General features: G+C 42.2%; 1 protein-coding gene across 2 annotated transcripts in view; it reads right to left on the bottom strand.

The window, feature by feature from the left end:
- Positions 1–21,364, bottom strand: part of CASTOR2 (cytosolic arginine sensor for mTORC1 subunit 2) — a 124,559-nt gene extending 103,195 nt beyond the window's left edge. The window contains exon 1 of one of the 2 annotated variants that reach the window (XM_075032439.1): positions 20,954–21,364. In XM_075032439.1, coding sequence (XP_074888540.1) covers positions 20,954–21,066 — 113 coding nt within the window. In that variant the 5' untranslated portion in view covers positions 21,067–21,364. The remainder of the gene's footprint in view (positions 1–20,953) is intronic. The other variant, XM_075032441.1, reaches the window with a different exon arrangement.
- Between the last annotated feature and the right edge of the window lie 2,436 nt (positions 21,365–23,800).

Here is a 23,800-nt window from a genome sequence, read left to right as displayed (position 1 = left end):
AAAATACAGCACAGCCATATGTAAAGGTAAGGGGTTTGCACATTATAGTATCCTTTTTGTTGTGCCCTTTTATTTTACAAGATACTCCAGAAATTAACGCCTAGCCCAGAATGTTTTTAACTCCATTTCATTTTAAGACTGCAGTTCAGATTATCTTAAAGCAAAAGCACCATACAAAACCAAACATTCCCATTCACCTTTGCAAAAGGGTGGGAAATTAACAGAAGGCCAATTAAAGCAGAGTTCACTGTCGGTATTAATTTCCAACTCTCTGAATTTATTGACAGCCATAGAACTCCTCAATTTCTAGCTGAGTCAGTAGCGTAAAGAGAGAAAGTAGCACCAGCACTTACCCTGGCATACAGAGCAATTGAGCAAGGTCCACGCTACATTGACCTTGCCATCTGGACACGTGGCAAGCCCAGTGCAGAGGCATTTCCAGCATTATCCTCTATAATCATGTAAAATTGTATTCTGGTGAGAGAGTCCAAAAATCCCATGCTCCAAAGATCCAGCTGATAACAGCAATCCATCAATCCCCCTTTATGGATGCCAGGTCACACATGTCACAGAGTGATGCCCACATTACTGTTTCAAAAACATTAATAAATTATCACACTTTCTGCATAGAGATGTTGATTTTCATTCCCCCAGCCTCACTGTGTGAGAGAAAAAACAGCAGTTAAGAAGCTGATCCTACTTCTCCAATGAAAAACTGAAAGGACCTTATTTGGGCTTGCTATAAGTGCAGGATTAGGCGTGAATGATTTGCAAAGAGCTTTGCAATGAATTGGTTACTGAGCTAAGAATAGGAGCCGGGAATCCTGGTTCCTAGTTCTGTACTCACCACACAAGTGCTGCCTGCTCAGCCTCAATAACCACTGCCTTCTCCCATACTGGGCACTCAGGCACACAATCGGACTTTCATGTAGCAAGAGGACACACTGCCCTTGCAAGGCTTCACTCGGGAATCTTCCATCAGCTACATCACAAGAGCCCTGTGCTGGAAACTATGAAACAGCTGTAGCTTCAACTCCTACCTCAGTATTACAAGCTAGTATTATCAGTCTCCATCTTTACGCCAGGAATTCTGCAGGAGTTTGCCTTCTGCAGACTAAAGAGAAAGAAGAATGAAAAAGATAGAAGGGAAGAGATGATTTTGTGCGTGCGCGCGTGTGTGCGTATGAGAGATGGAGAAAGAATGACAGAGAGAAGATGAAAGGCTTTGCAATTATATAGTTTAACCTTCTGCAAAACATAGGCTGAAGAAAATGATTTAGTAATTCCTGTATCAAGCCTATAACTTCTGTCCAAGTCTTCTGTATGGCATTCATCCTGCCCACTATTCTACCACCTGTATTACAACAGCTTCCAGCCTGCATTCAGGCCTCTCGCACATACAGCCTCTGCCCCAAGAAGCTTGCTTAGCTGCTTCAGACAAATCCCACTGCTTCAGCAGAAAAGGCTTTAGCCAGCTGAGCACAAGTGGCATTTCTTTGAAACAGCACATTTTGGGAAGAACCAAATACCTCCAAGTCCTGAGATGTAAAAGATAAAGGACTCAAAAGGAGATCCTCCAACAATGAAAATACATACAACCCTCTCCCATACACCCTGACATAACAAGACTTTACAGGGCTTGAGGGAGCAAGCATAACAGTTATGATATGTTGAAACAAGTATTGTCACTCATTCTTTGTCTTGTACAACAGATTGACGGATTGTCAGTGCAGAACTTGCAGACGATTTCAAAAGGCAGCAAGCTGAAGACAAACTGTCAGTGAAGGGACCAAAATCTTTTTCTGAAAATGAATAAATACAATCCCTGAATCCCCAAGCACTCTGGACTCTTATTAAGACACAAGCACAATCCAAGAGAACAAATCCTGATACGAGTCCACAGAGAAGAAGAGTCTGTGCATCTTTTCTAAGCTAAAGAAACTGTTTTCATGAAGGATGTCATTATTTAAGGACCAACAATCCAGACCAAGAAAAACAGGTGAATTATGGAAGAAAACGACCAGGGGACATAATGGGGTTTTGAGAAAGCCAGCAATGAATCAGCTAACCAGAACAAGAGATAATTCCACTGAAGCCAGTCTCCCACAATGATACTTCTCAATTCTGGATGCAGCCATGACATTCACTAGTTTGGTGATGCGTTAACTATATGACACTGATTTTCTACATGGCATCAAGAAGGAAACATGCTCACAGCCTGTCATCTGCAGAATGGGAAGGCTGCTCCACATATGCAAACATTTCAGAAGGAGGCTCCATGTGGCCATACAAATGCATGGGTAAAAAAACTAAAAATGGCTTTACAGAGCTTGTTGCTTCAAATCTGTCAGTATGGTGGCCTGTACTGAAGTCTGCTACTAGTTTAATAGCAATGTTACATGTAGTGAAGGTACAAAGGCCAAGGTGAAGCAGTTTTGATAGATTTCCTGGGAAGCTACATGCCAGGCCACTCTCTCTGCAGGGAAGGGAGCTATCTTCATGGAAATCAGCTCACACAATGTCAAAGTAGTAATTTTGTGCTCAGATGAATAAATTGGGGGGGGGGGGGGGGGGGGGAATCTTTTGGATTAAATCACAGACAAGCTTTCTCCACAACAAAAATCCAACAGCATAGCAAGGTTTCCAAGCTAGCCACCGCTGACCTGCCCAAAGAAAAGCTGAAGCGTAATTTACTGGATTTCTGTGAAATAAGTTTCAGTTTCATCTGAGGCTGCAAAGCTACAACTGCTGTGGAGTTTTAGTTGGTACATAACGCTTCATCCTAGAGCTGTTTGAGCAGTGGGCAGCATCTCCTACTTAAAGAACCATAAAGAACTTAATGTAAGTGTGCTGGAAAAAGAAACACTTTAATCTATCAACAGATAGGGACGAAGTCTGTCCCAATCACATGAATGTCAATACGGCCACTGCTTTCGACTGAATAAAGATTTCTCCTATTACACAGGCTTAGCTTGCTCATTGTCTACCAAAACCCATTCAATGTTGAGCTATGCTCCTGCTAACTTCTTCCTCGAATGAGAGTATTGCCCTGATCGAAATGAGCATGTATCACTGCCAGCTGTAACACAACCATACAAGGTACCTGAAAAAAGGACAAAATGAGGCTCCAAAATTATAAAGACAAAGACTTAGCGAAGATAAAATGGATGTTTTTACTGCCATTATTTGAGCACTAGCAAACTTCAATCTTTCCTGCTCTAAACAAAGGTGGTGTAAAGAGGTTAGCACTACTGTGACCTGTACCCAACAGATTAATCTCTCTGCCTAAGCTTACACAACAGATGCGTAGAGAAGATGTTGCCCTCAATTTCAAAAACAAAGCTCAACACAAACCCCCAAAATTTACATGCACATTTTCCTAGACCCCTGATTAAGTTTAACTCCCTCTCCCAGCATGGCAGCCCACTATTGCCTAGCAGTTTGAGAGATGTTCTGAGGCAGCACTGACAGTGGTAAACAAAACATCTATGAAAAAGACCACTGAGAGTGCAGACCCATGTCTTAAATGGAAATAAAAAAATTTCTATCTGGCCAGACTCCCAGGCAAAGGTAGTCCTGCACCAGTTACACTCTTCACCAGGATTTTCATGCCCAAGGAGCAAAATAATTTCTTCTTAAACCTCTCCATCAAGAGCCTGGTAAATAGCCATTCTTTGAAATGATGGCACAGAGCCACCATGGGTTTTTTCCCCTCAACGAACTAGCATTGAACAGAAGCTCACAGCCAAAAAGGCAGCAGTAAAAGGGGAAGAGGTAAAAGAGCAAGGCTTAGGAAACCATCACACATAGTATCAGCGTCCTCACACTCACCACAACACACAATGGCTTCAAACCGCGGTGGAGCAGCTGAGCAGCCGGATGGGAGCACTGTAAACATCAGTTATCCAGGAGAACAAAGGGATGGGAGAGCCTTGGCAAAATAAAACTTTAAGTAGCAGAAATCATACACATGAGTCTGGATTGGGATATTGGGGAAAGAACCATCAGCAATCCTGTCACCTACTGAGTTTCCCGAGCTGGAAAATCAACAACAAAATGCCACGCTGCTTTCAGTCTGCTCATCTAGATTCAGATGGGATGTTTTGTCCCCTTCGTACAGAAGCTTCACCATTTACACAATTCATCCAGAGATAATCAAGAGCGGGTTTTAATACAACATGGATTAATCCAAGGATCCTAATGCATGCTACATCCAGCAAAAATGGTCATTTTTGCAGAAACCTCAAGCATAGTGATTTCCAATTTGCATGAACAGGATTTTGCAGAAACATTCCTTCTCACATGAATTTTTCAGCCTGGGCTCCAACTTGCTGACATCAACAGAGAAAAACTTGTTGGCTTTGCCAGGCGTAGAACTGGGTTATCAGGGCATCCCAAGCAGATTTGTAACAAAATCATTGGCTTGAATATTGACATTTCCACTCTTCTATCTGTAGGCATGGTAAAGAAAGAAATACTTCTTGCAAGAAAAAGCTCTGGTCAAGCATAACTACCAAGTCAGCTATTTTTCAACACAAACAGTAAGGTAAATCATTATGCAGTGGTTATATTGTATTAAAGTACACATTGGCATTACTTCATACCAGGTTTTAGGCTTTCCAATTCTATTAAATTCTTTTTTTTTTTTTTTTTTTTTTACCTGGCAGTGCTTTTCAACTTAGTACAATGCAAAATACAGTGAACTGGTACAACCTTGGGGTTTGGGCTGAATGCCATTTGTTGGCCCTACAGCAACTGGAGCCAATAAAACAGGGCTTATTTGCAGCAGGAAACTACCTGAACAATTGTTCTCAAAGGAAGATGGCAAACTCCTGGAGAAGTGGGAAACAATCCCACAGAAAAGAGAAAGCCACACCTGTAAGCTTCAGGTATTTCCTTATTATGAAACTTGATCTTGGGGACACAAGACATACTTACTCAGCATTTTTCTTACTTCTTGCTGCCAGAAATAGGTGATGTATTTGAAGCATACACAAAGTTAAGTCTCTGTCGAGACCACCATTTCACAACAACCTGATCTTTTCTGTTTATTAGCAGAGGCTGGACCTAAATTTTTCAATACTATATACACAGACCTATATAATTCGAGCTAGAAGAATACTGCCATAATTGACAAGAATAGGTGCGGCCAAATGTCTTCTCATGCGGTTCAGAGATATCACAGTCAGGCAGCATCTTCTCAAAACATAACAAAAGATGACACTTCATCAGACAACGTAGATGTGCCAGGCAATAAATCCTGCAGCAGAAGGCTCCTTCCTATTTTAATTCTAGTCGTCACCGATTGAGAGATACAATTGTCTTTCTCAAGACAGACACAGGAGAGGTGAAACCAAAGCAAACACCTCAAGTAACTGAAAAAACACAGAATGCTCAGGGTTTCATTTAAAACCTGGTGTACTTCTCCTGGTCTAACAAAAATAGCCCACCCCACTGTTTGCACAATTCCTGAGATCAGTAGATCCTATCCTGCAGCTGCCTGCACTATTCAGAACAGCAAGGAGGCTTGTTTCAGTTGGGCATATCCATCTGTCTCCCCCTCCTCTTTTAATAGATGCATCATTTCAGCCCCAAGTATGGAACAGGTTGGAGATCTCCCCTACTGTGACTCACATATCTGTGCACTACTGACCATGAAAAGGTGTCCCCACAGGTTTGGTACTCTGCTCTATTCTAGGATCTTTCATCTAAATGTTAGCAAACAAAGCTGCTTTGCAGCACTCCAGAATAATGGTTTTTATCTGGCATCTGACCATTGCTGCTGTCAGGGCATGAAGAAAGCACTTTCATGTATGTAGCAGCACAGACCAGCATGAACTACAAAAAAATCCATCTAAACCCAGAGTAAACACTTGGTCACTTAGTCCATGCCAAGTTCTGTGTTTTACTGGTTACAGCACCAGATTTATCCAAGCTACCTAGTTTAAAGCTATAGATACATTACTGCTGTGTGGATTGGTCTTGAGGTAAGAAGTTTTAGCTTTCCACCCACAGCCACAGGGTTAGGCACCTACAGAGTGCAAAATAAGATCCCAATGCCTGGTCCCCGGGTTCTCCAGCTAGTAAGAAAAAAAATCAAGCAGTGGCAGCAGTAAGAGTCAGAGGAGTTCTCTTAAAGAACAGATTCAGACATATTATCTAGTAAAATCTATTTGTGTATCAGTGGCCACTTTTCCTTTAGAAGAAATGTTCCAAGGCTCCTTCAGTTCTAGCAGCTCAGAGTTCACAAATAACCCTTTGACCAGAAGCCAGTGTGCATTCAGCAAGGATATACGGCCTACCAGGATCAGGACTCAAACCAGCTTGCATCTCCTTCTTGTTCTTCCACAGCTCCCTGCACGCCTGTGGGTAAATCACTCAATCTTCCTGTGCCTAAATTCCACATCTGTATAGGAGGGATAATAACTCTTCACTACTACAGAGGGCCATTGTCAGGCTACATTTACTAGTGATTGACAGAAGCCTAGGTACTACAGACAAGCACCACAAAAAAATCACCCCTCTGCCCCAAATGCTTTATGAAAAACAAATGTTCCTTAAAAAACAGGTTTCAGATTCAGTTCCCTAGTAGTTATCACAAAGACCAACAATTTAACAAAAACTCTACAAATGTAAAAAAAATCCCAACATAATTTGACAATGTCCTTTCAACCTGACATTTAAAAAAAATACATGCACACGTACACATGATAATGTCAAGAGAACAAAAAAGGTGGGCAATATTGTTCCTTCTAGCTTAAAAAAAAATAAAAATTACAGTGCACTCAGTTTGCCAGTTTAATAGGTGATGTGACAGGTCCTTAGTTCATCTTGGGACAATTTGAGAACAGAATGATTAGCAGTGTATGATGACAGTGATCACTAGCTGGTTCCTGGAGAGCTGATAAGTTATTAAGCTAAACAATGCATCACTATTATGAGCGAGTCAGCGCACTAACTGTAATTTCCTTGAAAGCTGAGCGGTGCATGATTATACTTGTCCACTCAGACTCCCTGCTGGCAGCTCCGAACTCTGCTATTGTTCTGAGCTCTAGAGTCTTCCCAGTGCCCAGGATACAGCCGCGTGAAAACGTATTCTTCATATTCAGCCTTCGTTGTGGCAGCTGTCATCTGAAGGATACTGGGAAGAGACACATTGTCTGTCCTGAAGCACAGCTATTAGAGCCCCTAAAAACATGTGGTTTTGTTTGTCAGCACAAGCTACCTCTCATTTCTAGCAGAGGCAACTTCCATTTCAACAGTGCTCTAACTTTGGAATGACACATATATACCTACATGTATATTATACACATATATACATATGTGCGTTTATGTGTATTAAAAAGCCACACATACATACAAGTACATTCCTGGTTGTTTTCTTTATGAGTCTCAGGAAGGCTGCTGTTATTACTGGAAGCTCAAATGGACATCCTTCAACTCACATTTCTCTCTCAATGTATAAGAAAAGACGACAGAGCACACCTCCATGAACGAACCTATAAAAACTGCAAACAGAAAAAGCAAAAGAAAAAAAAAAAAAAGGCAGCAGTTGGATGACAAGGATTTCAAGTGGCTAATACAAACGTGGACTGAAAACATGCCCTTCATCTGTCCTACCAAAAAGAGGCAATTCTAGTGGTGGAGACGATGCAGGACCTGGAAAAAACACGGTCAGGTCCTACTGCGGACCTGCTTTGTGAGCTGGATAAGCCACTTGCCCTCCAGTGTGCCTCAGTTTCTTCCTCTGCTGGGAAGACAACTGCAGGGATTACTGCTGCACAGTGGGACAGTGCAGGGGCCTGATGCTGCACTGCTGGAGAAACGGAGTAAAGCAAGTCCCTAACCCATGTCGTTATGTGGAGAGAGAAGAACACAGACCCCCATTTTGATTCCCTAAAATAATTCTCAGAAATATATCTTCGCTCTTGCCTGCATGAAGAGTCACACTAAGCCTCCTTTCCCTTTGGTGCATTTTTACAACGCTCTTGTCCTGAATGTTGTCAGCTAGTCTGTCCAGGAGGCAAAATTTTTAAAAGCCCTAAGTGTCTTCCACTCCAACAGCAACAGACATTTCAGAGTGTAAGCCCCATTGGCTTCCAATGAGCCTTGGGGTGCCAAGTGCTTAAGTCGTTTTTTTTTTAATGGGACTTAGGTGATTCTGAAAATATTATCATGTACCTCACATTAGATTTGATATAAAGTGAACATTAAGTGGGAAGAAAACCTGACACTGAGAACATTTGACAAGTGCTTAAAAGGTAGGTCCTAATTCATTTTAAACTTTGTTTTATGTAAGACTCATTTAAGGAGCACCATGAAATTCTTTCATTGTCCTTTTCTTTGTGCTGATCCTGCAAGGAATATATAATCAGTAATATGTTTAAACAAGCCAAGGAAGAAGTACCACTACTTTGAATCCAGGAACTGTTCTATTCCTGTCACTGAGTTTTTTCAAACCCAAGTAAAAGGGAAAAAACCGTTTCTGTTGGCATTAAAAACACAAAATAAGCAAAGGTAATATTCAAAACGTGATACTAGTAATACATATAGGATAAGCGTGCCCTATAGTTTTGAAAAAAGCTTAACACCATTGCTATTCACACACCTCATACCTTTACAAATAAATTATTTCTAACCCTACAACAAGATCTAATCATCTGACCATTCTCCTGGGCAGTAAATAAAGGTTAAGTAGTCAATCATCTCTACTCCAGCTCTGAAATTAACCATCCCATAGCTGCAATATTGCAACTGTCTGTGAGCCTGTGCCATAAACATAACCAAAATGATTTGGCTTCAGAGGTGTGGGGTTTGGGGGGGGTTGTTTGTTTTTGTTTTGTTGTTTGGTTTTTTTTTTTTTCCCCCCTGAACTTGGATCACACTCAGCAAGTTAACAGCAACTTCCACAACACTGGAGGTAGGAACTATTGTCTGGGGGCCAGGAATTTCATCAACTGCTTTGCTATGATCCTCCAACTACACCCTCAGTTATCCAGCCAACAGAGACTGCACCTAAAGATAGGGCCATTAACTGCTCTAAGTACTGTGGCCATCTACAAATCCGTAAGAAAAATGCATGGTTACGTTCCAGTCAGTGGGAACTCAAAAGGAGATAAACAGCAATAACATGCCATGGAAGGCTATCAAACATGGATTAACAGCCAAGGATGCATCAGTTTAAAGCCTCAGTGATAATACTATAAACACAGAAGAAAATGAATTTAAAGCATATGCTCATGTACATTTCAAAAGGACACAAATCTTACACGAAGCATTTTACACATACGCGCACATACTATTTATAATTGCTGACTTTTTTCCTGGTTTTTTTCCACCAATAATTAGGTCATTATCACCTTTACAATGAAATATCCATTCAAAATACACTGCTTCACAAGATCATTAAAAGCTAATAGATAACCATATTGTTTTGGGACTGTTTCATATTTAAATCATTGCCTAAGATTACAATTCAACCACCATCTGAATGAACAAAGCCATTCAAACGGGTACAGGACACACAAAGTCCTTTTACATTAGTCATTCCAGGCTGATTTCACACTCCTGTGCAAACGAAAAGTATTTCTGGCCTGTCACAGCATAAGAGCTACCAGGGGATAGCTCAGTGATTCGGCGCAAACCCTTCCCTTAGAGACTTTTATCCTTCCTTCGAGACAAGGCTTTCCCTACATACAAACACAGAGCGCTTGTCCTGGGGTCAGGCCTCAGCAGCCCCTGGATTACAGCGCCGCAATGGGTAATGTGACAAGGCATGAAGCCAACAAAATGACTGTACATACAGGAATTATGAGGACCACTCAGAAATGCAGAGCGTTGGAGTAACTTGATACCAATATGAAGACTACAGAGAAAACTCTTTCATATAGTGTGGTTTCATCGCATGACCACTATTACAGTAGGATTTCAGAAACTGTACAATAACCAAAGCACAACTTTTACCGCAGGGCATCCACCACACAATACTGTACATTAAAGTCAAACCAAGTTAACATTTGGACTTCATGCCATTCTAATACTTTCCCTTACTTACGTCAGGGACATAAATAAAACTCCTGTGTAGAGGACTTGGGTAGAAGCAGCTTCATTAGCCTTGTACATCCATCTAAGACCATTACAAACTGTAATTCAGCTCTCTGCACTGGTACAGAAGTGAGTACATGCCCTTTCCCAAGGCAAGCTTTGCTCTTACCCAGCTATTGAATTTTTTGGCTTCTAGTTTGTTTAAGTGAGAGCAGCCTTGAGGCTGCTCTAACTTCAGCTAGTTTTTCACAGTTTACAGCCAATAAGCAGTTTCACATGAAACGCTCACAAAGAAACATAAAGGACCAATAAATTACTGCAGTAGACAGTTTCTCCTCCAGACCAACAGTTTTCTCCAACACTGGAAGGTTGTACAATTTCACTCAAGTTCAAAAAACACTTTGTCCTGTCTAAATGAGATATTAAATTACACATTATAATGCTATGCAGAAAGTAACACCAAATGGAGCAAAGCGTTACAATGTCAACAAGGTCAACAACATGTTAACACAGAAGAGAGCAAACCTGCATGCACGACTTTAAGTACAAGATCCAGCTGGACAAAATCCTGAGCAACCTGCTCTAGTTGACTCTGCCTTGAGCTGGGGGGTTGGGCTAGATGATCTTCAGAGATCCTTCTCAACCTCAACCATTCTGTGAAAATTTGCTATTTTCTCATTTTGTGACAACAGCACGGTACCAGGCTTAGACTGAAAACAACACAAAAAGGTTAAGGCTCCACTATGGCATTAACTGTCCAAGTCCTGTGTGATGCTTCCAGGTCGTTATGAGACATCCATGCTCATTCACCAAGCCAACTCTGTGCTTTGTCATCTTCTGATCCTCTTCCCCCCACCCAGAAAACCATAAACCCTGCTTTGGTCAAGCTGAATTCTTGCTAACTTTTTCTGTGCTTAGCCAAAATTATACTCGTCTAGCAAAGTGGTTCCTGGTAGTCATCAAAATACTGTTACACCTGTATACCAGAAATACTGAAAAGAAAGTAACCACTTAAAAAACAATTCTGGATCAAAAATGATGCTCTGTTCTTTAGGATTCCAGTTGCTCTGTACATTTGTACCTACCATTACCTTGCCTGCAATGCAGGTAACTCAAATCCATTTAATTTTCAGAATAATGTATTAATTTCATTTCCACAGAAATTGCTATAGACTGTCTACACTGCTGAGTTTTGCCTGAAAAAAAGACCTCTTAACAAAAACAATAATCTATCCAATTTGTGTTTCCTTAGTCCATAAAACGGAAATATTGCAAAACACACAGTCCCACCACTCACCGCAGAAAACCATTCACTAACTAGTCTAAAACCTGAGGTAAGCTCAGGGGAGAACAAGCCACATGCGTATGGTTTCACACCTTGCTAGCTCAGCAGATGCAAACAAGCCACGCACATTAAAGCTCTGCTTGGCTTATGAAAATGCCAAATGGGTAATAACATGCAACTCAAAACACATCATCTCAGTATATCATAAACTGTCCTAAATTTATCCCCAGAGCGGTGAAACACAGGTTAATTCTAACATTTCCCTTTTGCAACCATGTAGTTCAAACGTGAAAACAATTAAAAGCACAATTTTATTTTAATGTTAGCTAATCTGATTTAAAGATACCTGAAATCATTTCTGGAGTGATGGCATCTTAGGTGTAAATAAGATAATTTAAACAACAATTATCAAAAAAGTATGTTTGCTGCTGAAACCCCAAAGCAAATTAAATAAGTCAACTGAGGAGAAATTGGTGGCAAAGCAACTGGAACCAGTCCATTTACACAATAAGCCAGATTTTGACAGCAACAGCATCTTCTGCAAGAAGGGAGAATATTTTCCTCATTTCAAATTACTCGGTTTAGTTCAGAACAATCACTAGTTCATACTAGGTTGAGAAACAAATTAGGAACTGAAAAAAAGCAAGTAAACTTGTTTTTTTTCTGCCAGTATGCAAACAAGAAGTAGGTGTGGGAGGCTGACATCTACTAGCTCTAATGCCTTGACAAGCATAGTTTCAAGTCACCATCGCTTTAGTTTGTTTAGCACAGGTCACATTATAAACACAGTTATAAACACAAAATAGGCTGAGATTTTTTTTCCTAAATACTCAGCACATTTAATATTGCTTATTAGTTTAAAAACAGCAAATGAAAATGTTTGTTTTCCATGTTACAATCAAACTCCAATTTCCACCCAAAAGCAGCTTGAAAGAGATCACAACTGAAAGATTAATCATGTAATAAGCCATCCATCATTTTCAAAAAAGCATGAAAATAAAGAATAAGTAAATCTATGTAAATGTATACAGTTGCTTAGATGCATACAGAGTATATCCTTCTCATTATTAAGAACAACCTTTTTTTACTTTTTGCCAAGACTACATTTATTTGCAAGAGAGTGCCTTGGAGGTTATCAAAAGAGAAGAGTCAATCTTTCTCTAGGAGAAGAAATAAAAGCTACAAATGTTAAACAAGATTAACATGGGCCATTTCAATCAAGGTCTCTGACTTGTCTACTACAACCAACTCACCCTGTAAAACAGGATACATGTGTGGCATAATAAAGAGTTGAATACTGATCTTTTAACCACAGAACTAGGATAAATATTCAGGTATCACTAAAACTAGTGCATATCATTACCCAGATTCTCTGACAAACGCCATTTCCAAAAAGTGTGAACAGAAAAAGACAGGGAGAATCACAGTTATGTTTTACCTGTTCTATCCATGTCAAAACTTGTAAATTTTCCCCTCCCAGCTTTAGAGATTCCCCCAGTATCACAATTTTTTAAATTCACCTATTTGAATACTTTATATAAGACTTAAAAGTTGTATTTTACTCTAAACTCAAGTGGTATAGCTTGCAACACCTTATGACATCCCTGGTATCCTTTGTAACGAGGACACTAAAACTTTGCAGACAAAGAAAATAAACTTTTCCTTTAAAGTTACATCTGGATCAAACACACATTCACAATTACAAGAGGGTTGGGTTTCTACTTTATAAACAATTTGTATTGAAAGAATTTGGGTCAAGGACAGCCTACCACCAATAACAGCCTACATCTCCCTACAATTACTGGCCAATACATACCACAAGTATCTTAAAAACATGTACTCCACCACATTAAGAAAACTTAATTGGACTGCAAAGGTCTGAAAAAAATCATTTTGCCTACTGAGATGTCCCCACAAAAGCGTACCTCAGAAGTGTCCAAAAAGATTAACAAATGGTTTGCTGCCACCAAGCAAACTCACCACTTCTCTTTTCCATGTGCCAACTTTGTGCTAAATAGCAACTCCGATATCTCAGCATTACTGCTGTGAGCCTTCTAAAGCAGGTTGCAGTTCAGAAGGAGGCTTTTTATTTTAATCTCTAGTAAAGCACATTTAACAGACCAAAGTAAGGAAGTCAGTTCTGGTTGGTGAGGAAGCTTAGGCATTCACTGCTTTTCTTTGGATGTGAAAATAAAACTTTATCAACCAGTACAAAATGTTTATTATACACCAGACCACAAAAATGAGATCAGATTCTCTGTTTCCATGGTCAGCACAGTAAAACTTTGTGCAGTATGTCTGAAACTAACAAGGGATTGTATAGTCATGAAACAGCCTTAATCAATCTTTATTTCTTTTGTGCCATAATAAAACATTTTTGTCTCTTGTTTTCTCTCTTAACAAATATATCTTATAGTTGGCTACACAAAACCAAGCTGAGCTTGGGGGGAGAAGAGATCTTTTTTACTTTGAAATGATAACTGCAACTTACAGGCTTTGCTCTGTTGATTCTGAACTGCAATGAATGGAGTTATTTCCTCACATTCCTGTTGTATAATTCTTCCTTTACCAGCCTTCAGCTATCAGCAGATCAGAGCTGGAGTTTACTCTGGAGTTGGCAGTAAACAAAAGAACAAATCTGCACTGTTTCCTCTGAAAAAAGAAATTGTAGCCCTTGTCCAAATACATTAAAACATTGAAACATGCAGGACGATTAAGGAGTTGTGTATTAGATAAATGAGGTAGTGTGTTCAACAGATTAAAAAAAAAGAGAAGAATTAAGTGGAAAGATTTACATATTTATGGAGCACAAATAAGGCGTTGTCAAATAGTTCCAGCCATCAAATGGAGCCTAATTTAAGTTATAACCCAGTGGAAGGAGCAGCCTGTGGACTCAGACTATTGTGTTAGTGAAGAACTCAGCTGTTACTTCTTGATGACGAATGCACAATAGTCATACTTTTCCTTAACAGACCTGCGATATATTTGCTCTACTGCTGAAGCATAAGAGCACCCAGGTTGCAGGAGAAGCCATCTAGGAACTACGAAAAGCCACGTTTTTCATTTAAATATTGACTTACATCTGAAAGTAATAAATATCCAGCTGAAGGGATCTTTAATGAGTTACACGGAAAAAGATAAATACTTCTTCCTCTTTTTTATTTCTCAGCTCAACATCAGTGGGCAGCAGTGTTGTTTTCTTTACATCACTGATAGTGTATGTTATCCCCAGATGATGTATTACATCTATGCAACAGCTCTGCCAATGGACAGAAACAGTTTAGCATGGGAAATAAGGAAAAACAACCAGCCCACTACAAACTACAGCCAGGTATTTATTTATTTAAAAGGCAAATGTCCAATTTCAGATAAGGAGAAAAAAGAAAAAAAAAAATCTTAAAAAATGAACAGCACTGTTAAAACATCCAATATCTAAACCATTTCTCCAGCACATAGTGCTCCCCAGCATTACACTGTGGGTTTGATCCAGTACTTCCGTTCCACCTTTTGAATCTCGTTTACTTTCTAAGCACTCCTGTCAGCTTCTGACTTGGCATCAGCCTTAGCCTGATGGGACCACATGGTAGGTTGAGGACTGCATGACAAGACTGCCAGGCAAAGAAAGACATAAAATAAGGCAGTGCCCCACTGGTCGGCCCATGTGCCAGAAGCAGAAAAGAAAGGGAAATAATAACAACATTTGTAGATAAACAATAAGAGACCATCAGGAAGGAAACCTGGTCTTTCCAAGGTTTAATGTATTAAAACACTGCAGAATGTTCTCACAGCCCAGCGTCAGCTGAAACATACAGTAGCCCCGAACACAAATTGATGACATTCACAATTAAAGAGCTTATGTTCTTCGTTACCCAAACAAGTAACTTCTATTCTCTCTCCTCATTTATCTGATTCTCACTAGCTCTCACTCATCCTGAATATCCACTAGCAAGTTCAGCACCATACATGCACACAGTGATGCAAACAAGGGGGCAAAGTGCTCTGGGGAAGGGCAGGCAGGCGGCTTTAGCCATGAGGCTTCCCATCACTCCAGCCTCCTGTGGTGTCTGGACATCAGGGCTCAGTCCTTCTGTAACAGATGGTCACCAAGTCAGACTAAAAAAGAAGTCCCCAAACCTTAGATATCACACACAAATACAACCTCAGGGGGAAAAAAAAAAAGAAATCAAGACATTTGGGAGTCTTTGCCACACCAAAAGAAAACACAAGCAACCCGTTTTACATGAGTGAACACTGTCTTATAACTTGCAAAAGCCTTTTTTCAGTGGTCTTCCTAGGACATACAGGATGGCAGAAGCTCGGGGCGGCGGGGAGGTTTTAACAACAGGAGTAACTTGCCTTTGCCAGATGATCACCCAATGTTGCAGCCCAATCTGTATTTCATACAAGGACATAAATGACATTTGTTTGTCTGAGTTCATACTAAAGTAAACAGACTACTGATCTCTTGAATGTCCTCAAATGATGCACAGGTACATTTTAAGCACTTGTTTCTCCTATTATGCTCTGAAATCTAAAATAGACCTTTTATTACAGTATCTCCAATTTCAGGACACCTAGGCAGTAAACAAGCGATCAAGGAATGAGAAACACTTATATTAATAGCAACAACACACTGTTCATAAGCAGAGGTGTCAATTATTACTAAGCAAAATGGATAGATTACCAAAAATACCACCACAAACTTAGCAAAGATAACAAACCTAGTTTCATTTTTTGTTCAAAGACCAAAGAAAATACAGCTTATTTTGTACAGTTTATCATTGTTTACTTCTTGCTACATTTTTGTTAGAATGAGTATTTTTAAGCACCTCTCCACTCTAAGAATACCTCCTGCCTCTGAGCATCCCATGGTAGAGGCTGCATGACAAGCAGCGTTGAACATGGGGCAGAGCCCAGCTTGGCTCTTCCACCCTATCCAGCTTCTCTGGGAAGCACCTCACATGCAGGGCCAGCCTTCTGTATTTAGTGCCACATCTGCAAGCTTGTAAGCTTGCAAAGTGCCTGTAATTCTGCTTCAAGTCACCAATATACACAAGCTGCACCTCTAGAAGAAGACCTGAGCATCTTGGAAAACAAACCAGACTGACAGATGCTTTTGAAATGGCTGCCTTAAACACTTCTGTGACCAAGGTTTCATCCTTTACACACGCAGAACTTGTAGGTCATTATTTCAGTGTGCTGAAGAGAAGGAACACCTCAAGCTAAACAGTATCAGAAAACTCTCGGAGATCTTAAAATTTGTGATGCTAGACATATGACCTACAATTATTTTAACCGCCCAGCCCTGTGAACAAACTAATCTCCCAACTTCATCCTGGTTACAACTTAATAGCATTGTAATTTAAATAATACCTTTTTCCCTCAGCTACTTTTTTTCACTGTTTACCACCAAATCTCTATATTAGGTACCGGAACAGAGAGAGGAAAGGCTACTTGTTAACTCATTGACTCCAGATGTTCAAGGGTCTACCAAAGCATTACCCAGAAATCAGGCTAATTACATTATGCAGATACAGTGCTTGGAAGAACCCTGAACCCACTTTATTCTCCAGGACTTAAACTCTCCACATATTTTTATATACACTCAAAAGACAAGGTCAGGCTCACCTTCCTTCTCCCTACTGCATGCACTGGTGGCTCAGTGCAAGCATTATCCAAGACTGTCCTTCCTCCCCCCTCCATTCAGATTTAATTCCTATGCAGTAAAAGGAGATGCAGTTAAAAATATTTTGCAATTAGGAAAAAAAAAAACCAAGACAGGAATGTAGCAGCACATTAGTATGTCTATCAAGTCCTCAAGCAGGTTACTTGTGGCACATCACCCAATAGCATGTGATGGTTTAACTCTGACCAAGGAAGCAGAGACACTTAATTTTGGTGGGAGGAAAGCTGCTCTTTTTGCAGCACACAGGGAGCTGAAGGTGGGAGTTTACAGATAAGCACAGTTCTCTGCCCCAGAGAACTAACATTTACAGAGGCAGGTATAAAAAAAAAAGGACACAATGTTAAAACCAGGCACAGTTGTTATATTTACATATATAAACATGCGGCACGCCTTCTGAATAGGTGAAGATCCTTGGCACCAAGGAACTCTCAAGCCAAACGCAGACGCAACACAAGCAGTAAAACACTAGGATGATGATGACAGCAACAGCAAAAAGATTAGACACATGCAAATCTTCCGCATGCAACTGAAAATTACACAGATCTGATCCTCCACTAGGGTGCCTGGCAGAGCTCAGCTGAAATCAATAGGTCTGCACTTAACCTACGCAAGCAGAGCATCAAGAGCACGTTGCTCAGTGTAACTGCTTCGGAGTTTCACTATTATTTATTTCCGGACTACCTGTCTTAATGCAACTTTGCATAAAATACCTGATGCCTAACTTAAAGTTATGATTAATAGTGTTTTTCTTTCAGCTCAGTTCAGCCCACCATTTTATTCACTCCTGGTCTCACCTCTTCACCTCGTTAACTGCTTTCTTGCTTCTGGCCATCCAAACAGTTCCAAAATTGCTGTTCTTTGTTCAAAAAAATACTGCTATTATAACAGAAGCTAAATTAAAAGACTCATGTCATGAACAAGGGCAGACTGAAAGTGGCAAAAGGCCAAATAAAAAGAGGGAGATTTGTTACTTTGCCTTCCCAAGAGGATTAAGAAAAATGTATAAGATTTTAAAAATTGTTCCAGCCCTTTTCCCTGGTGTATGAGAACATGAAAGAGACTCCAATACTCCCTCCAGATCACTTCTCAGAAGAGCCTATGTAAAAATTGTAGTTTCTTGCACGACTATCATAAAGATACTGATGATGTCATTGCCACTTCTTTGGATCACATCTGTCCCACAAATCATTATATTTCTTACTGGCAGCCTTGCAGCACAGGTTAAAACTCTGTTTAAAGTCTCACTGGGAAAAATGTAGGTGGTATAAGTAACTGGCATCTTTGCTATCTTATCAGAAAAGATTAGCAGGGATGTAGGCCACCTTCACCTTTCATCCCCCAAGTGGTCCTTTTCAGATGGGGTGGTTGGGAAGGGAGATTTGTCTTGCACCCACATAAAAAGTTGTTGTCTCCTGGGCACATTCACTTCTTAAAGGAGAAGGAAAAAGAAACAGTGGGATCATAAATGTATGGAGTTACATCTCCCAGAGACCCTCACCTTCTTCATATACAGTGTTCATCAGAGCAGAAGGTCTGTGGGGCTGGGACCTTGTTTGCCTCAGGGCATGTAAAAAGCACACAGGAGAAAGTATTTCAGTACTGTCAGTTGTCTTAAGAATGACACAAACAAGCTTCCCCTTCTCTCCCCTGCATCTCTACTGTCTGCAAAAAACAACAAAACAAACAAAAGGGAAATAAATAGAAGTTTCCCATGTCAACAAACCTTTCCACAAACAGTCTTTTGTGCCTGACCAGTGAGATTCCATGAAAGCTAAGGAAAGATTATTGATGCTCCCTGTGCATGGAAGGGGCCAGACACCACAGCAACCAGAGGCAATACCAAACTGTCAAGTGCTGCACCCAAATGCAGGACAAGGTATCACACCCCAAAGCGCTTATCTTACTGTCCTAACCCTTTCACAGCTCTCTAATGTTGAAGATGTGAAATGCAGTGTGAAACAAAAAGAAGACAGGACCATGTCTGAACTTAAAATAATAAAAAGACACCCCCCCCCCCCCCAAACCCAGTCTACGCATTAGGAGTGACAGATTTAAAGGTTTCACTGTTCACATTGACAGTGACATTTTAAGCACGGGAAAGGGAGCAACAACCCCTCCAAAAAAACAGTAACCACTTTCAATTATGATGAAACAACACATTAAAAATAGAAATTTAAGACTGAAGAGCCTTTAATGCCCTGTTGAGTATTCAGGGACAGCAGTAAACAAGGTGCTGATATACTTTACACTACAAACAATGTTAGTGGTGAGCCAAATGGGATGAGCCCCAAATCAGAGTGAAATTTCAATGCATGAAGTTTAACTGTGAGATAAGGGACTGTAATCAAATTACACCACAAATAGATCTATTCATCTGTAAGCATTATCGCAGAGAGAGGATTGAATTACAGCTTGGAATAAAACAATTTAAGAAATAAAAAACAAATTTATTATCTATTTGTTATTTTCCTACTGCCAAAGAAAATGTCCCACCTTCATACAAGAATGCTATCCAAGATGAACCTGGGGAGAAAACTGAAATACTAATTATCAGGCTGGAAAAACAAGAAGAGTTTGAGTTGTGTTATTTACATTCCCATTCCTCTTTCTGAATAAAGTCAACAAGCTAAGAGAAGACACAAGAATATGCATTTGCAATTCAAGTTGTTTTGCTGTGAAAGGCCTAGGCAGCTTATATGCATTCAATAAACCGTCCAGAGTATTTTTTTTCCTCCCCTAAAAAAAAAAATAAAAATTCTCACAGTGCCTTCCACTACGTTTTTCTTTTTTTTTCCCCGAAAGCTATGACAATCCATATTACTCAATACCACAATTTTTAAAGAGAACCAAGAGCAAGGCAGGCATTGCCCATCGTCCTCCTCCAATTTGGCAGCACTGAAAAAGCACCTTTTAAAACAAACACGCGTGTGGACGATTCGCTCTTTCAGTAAGTGCTGCAAAGAACAACAACCAGGAAAAAAAAAAAAAAAAAAAAAAGAGCGAGAGCAAAAAAAAAACCCAACTCCTCCTCCTCCTCCTCTCATTGCTGTTGTTGCCTTTGTTGTCCGGCGGTCGCCCCGTGCCTGCAGCCTGCCCCGGCCGGCCCCCCCGGCCCCCACCTGTTTTCATTCATCCGCTCATCGCAGAGCGGGGCTCCCGGGCGAGGTGGCCCGGGAAGGGCAGCAGGAGGCAGGAGCCTCACCGGGGGCTGCCCTGAAACGTTACGGGGGGACCCCAAACTCCAGCGCGGACCCCCATCATCATCTCCCAGGCTTGGGGTGGGGGTGTGTAGGGAAGACCCAGGTGTTCCCCCCTCGCCCCCCAAAAGCCCTGCCCTCTGGCGAGGAGGGTGTCCCCCCTCACCTCAGCACCCTGACTTCTCGCAAGCAGGGTGCCCTCACCCACCCCAGCACCCTGCCGTTCTACAAGGAGGGTATGCCCCCCCCCCCCCAGGACCCTGCCCCCTTGCAGGAACGAGGGCACCCTGCCCCCTTGCAAGGAGGGTGCCCCCCACCCCAACGCCCTGCCCCCTTGCAAGAAGGGTCCCCCTCACCCCAGGACTCTGCCCCCCTGGCAAGGAGGGGTGTCCTCCATAGCAGGACCCTGCTTTTTTTCAAGGAGGGCAGCCCCCACCCCATCAACCCACCGCCTCGCAAGAAGGAGGCTACCCTACCCCCTTGCAAGGAAGGTGCCCCACACCCCAGCCCCTTCGCAGGGACGGAGGGTACCCCCCACTCCAGCACCCTGCCCCTCTGCAGGAAGGAGGCTGCCCTCCCAGCCCCCGGCCCCCTTGCAGCAAGGGGGATACCCCCCCAACACCCTGCCCCCTCGCAAGGAGGACCCCCTCCCCAACACCCCGTTCCCTCGCAAGGAGGGCGCCCGCCCCCCTTACAAGGAAAGTGCCCCCAGCCCCGCGCTGCCCCAGCCCCAGCACCTACCTCGTCTTGGAGGACAGGAAAGCAAGTTTGATTAATCCATAGGTAAACAACTGGATGCTCTCCTTGGCTATGCTGGCCACTCTGAGCCTGTGCTCTAGGATGTGCAGTTCCATCTTTTCCTCTTTCTCATTTGTAGTTCATCTATCCCTGGGGTTTATTTTGTGTTTTTGAATGGGGAGGGGGAGGGGGGCTGTTATTGTCGGTGCCTTTTTTTTTTTTTTTTTTTTTTTTCTCCTTTCCCCCCCCCGGCTCCTTCTCCCCCCTTCCCGGCTCCGGGGGCGGGGGGGGTGAGGGATGAGGGAGCAGAGGGTGCAAAAGTTGGACCGGCGGGGGAGGCCGGCGGGGCGCGGAGCGGAGCCGGGCAGGGAGGCAGCGGAGCCCGGAGTGCCGAGCAGCTGGTGCTCGCTGGAACAAACAACTTGCCACTCAACCCCGGCCCAGCGCGCCTGCGCGCTGCCCCGCCGCATGCCGGGGCTTGGAGTCCGCGCCGCCGCCGCCGCCGAACGGGACGGGACGGGACGGGACGGGACGGTCCGCCCTGTCCTGTCCTGTCCTGCCTTGGGGAGCGGGCCCGGATAGCCCCCTCCCGCAGCACCCCCTCTGCTTTGCCGGGCGATTTTGAGCGGTCGTTTAAAAAAAAAAAAAAAAAAAAAGGAAATTCATTAGAAATACTTGTAAGCGGGCCGTCTTTTTTTTGCTTGTTTTGTTTAATTTTCATTGCGCCTATCGTGCGACTCGGGCAGCGGAGACGCACAGGGCATCTGGAAAAATCTTTCACAGCCCAAAACCCAGCAGAAATGAGAACTTCATAAGTTTTCAGTAACAATAGGGAAATACTCAAATCTTACCCTGTTGACTCTTCGATGTGGCAGATAGGGAGTCCTTGTCTATTTCCCTGTGCAGCAAAAATAGAGTGGAAAAAACCCTCAATTTGCATCAAAGTATTATAGAGGTAAAATCGCAGTTGTTAAGAACGTAAAAACAACCTTGTGTGTGTGACAGTTGGTAATGTTGGAAGGGCGAATGGCCTGTTTGTCTCAGTCCTCACCCCACTCACTCCTCAACAAGGAGGCTGAAGGAAGGTAGGAATGGACGGACCTTCAAACCAGCACCCCAGAAATGGGGGCTGCTCTTCTCCCCAGGAGTGCCACAGGGCTGGCACCAAAACAGCAACCCCAGCCACGCTTTTTGTGAGCACCAGCTCCTCTGCACAGAGCCCCACTGATGCCACACAGACTGAAACAGGAATTAAATTCAGGCTTGGGGTATGCTTAAAACAGGACTTGGGCCATAAACATGATTTTAGCTTCTGTGCAGGGCTCCCTCTGACTTCAGATCACACCGATCCTGCCATGAACACAAGAACAACAGTAATACCACCTAGATCGCTATGGCTCTTTTCATTAGTAGATCTCAAATAGGCTTTATAAAGACCACCAGCAGCAGCCCTTCTGCTCTATACATGGGAAAACTGAGGCACAGGATGCATCCAAGGGCGCAAGATCAGAGCTCAGTTAGCCAAGCCCCACTCCAGGCCATTCCTCTTCCCTATACAGAAGGAAGAGCTTCTGCAGTTGTAAATTAAGCTTCTAGGGCCTGTGTTCTTCTGGCAGAAATCCCTTGAATCCAGCTCTGGAGACAAGCTTCTGAAACGAGGGTTTCCAAACTCTATTCTGTTAGTTCCCACTGGATGGCTGTATTTCTCCCCTGGACATGTCTGTTCTTCCTCTGCCTGTGGCCATACTTCTGAAAGGCTGTCTTAATTTCGTTATATCCCAAAAGGAAAAACTTGAAATTAGAGGCATTCATATCAATAGTTAGTCGAAATCACTCAGAGGAAAGGCAACAAAGATAAAATATCAAATCTCTACTTCATTTTTAAAAAGCCTTTAAAAACTGAGGAGTTGTTTTCCTTCATTGCCTCACACAGAAGTTGAAATGACTGTAGGCGTTGCATTTTAGGAAGCTGAAGAGGTTTTTTAATCTGCTTCCACTGCCAGTTCAAGGTCTTGGTCTTCAAAGCTCTGAATGTACCTGCGCCCAGCTACAAAAAGTGCCTGCACCTGCATCTACAAATCACAGAGATATCTGTGTTCCTCTGGGACAATGCAGACCACGCACTCCAGGAGGAGGCAGCCAGGGACAAAACACGCACCGTCAAGGTTGCTGTGAACTTCCAGAGGAAATCAGACAAATGTAGCCTGAATCACTTCTAGGAAATGCTGCAAAACTTTCCTCTTTTAAAAGATTTTCCATCATAATCAGGACAACATTCACAACATCAACTCTTCCCCTTCCCACTTAGAGAAAAAATATGCTGCCCCCAAGCAGAGCTTTCTCAACCCAGAGAGGCCAGACACTCCAGGAAGGCCACCAGGGATTATGCTATTACCAGTCTAATTACCACAGAAAACGCTTACATGAAACAATGAGAGATGGTAGAACAGACCCAAAGGTAAAATCAGTGGGGACCTTTTGAAGCAAGCAAATCATCAGAGACTTTGTTCTGCCTGCAGGGAAGGAGAAAAGAAGCCCTGAGTTAGTCATCTGGATTTACTAAAAAAAGAAGAATCAAGCAAACAAGCAAAAAAAAATCCCCCCAAACCCACAAAACACAAAATACGTCTTCATTTTGCAAGTTTACATCTGGTGCTCTCCAAAATTGCAATTTCTTTCCTGGGTCTGTTCAGCTGCTATGGTTTTCCAAGTCTTTCAAAGAAGGCCTGAAGGCCTCTTTGAGCTGGAAACACAGACCTCATGGCTACATGAACCTTCACATAATTGACTGTAGGAAGCATTAGGAAAATATAAAGCCCTACCAACACCCAACCTAATTTTCTACACATG

Source organism: Buteo buteo, chromosome 7, assembly GCF_964188355.1.
Source record: "Buteo buteo chromosome 7, bButBut1.hap1.1, whole genome shotgun sequence".
Classification (NCBI taxonomy): Eukaryota; Metazoa; Chordata; class Aves; order Accipitriformes; family Accipitridae; genus Buteo; species Buteo buteo.
Note: the sequence above shows the minus strand (reverse complement) of the source record. Positions and strands in the feature narration are given on the sequence as shown.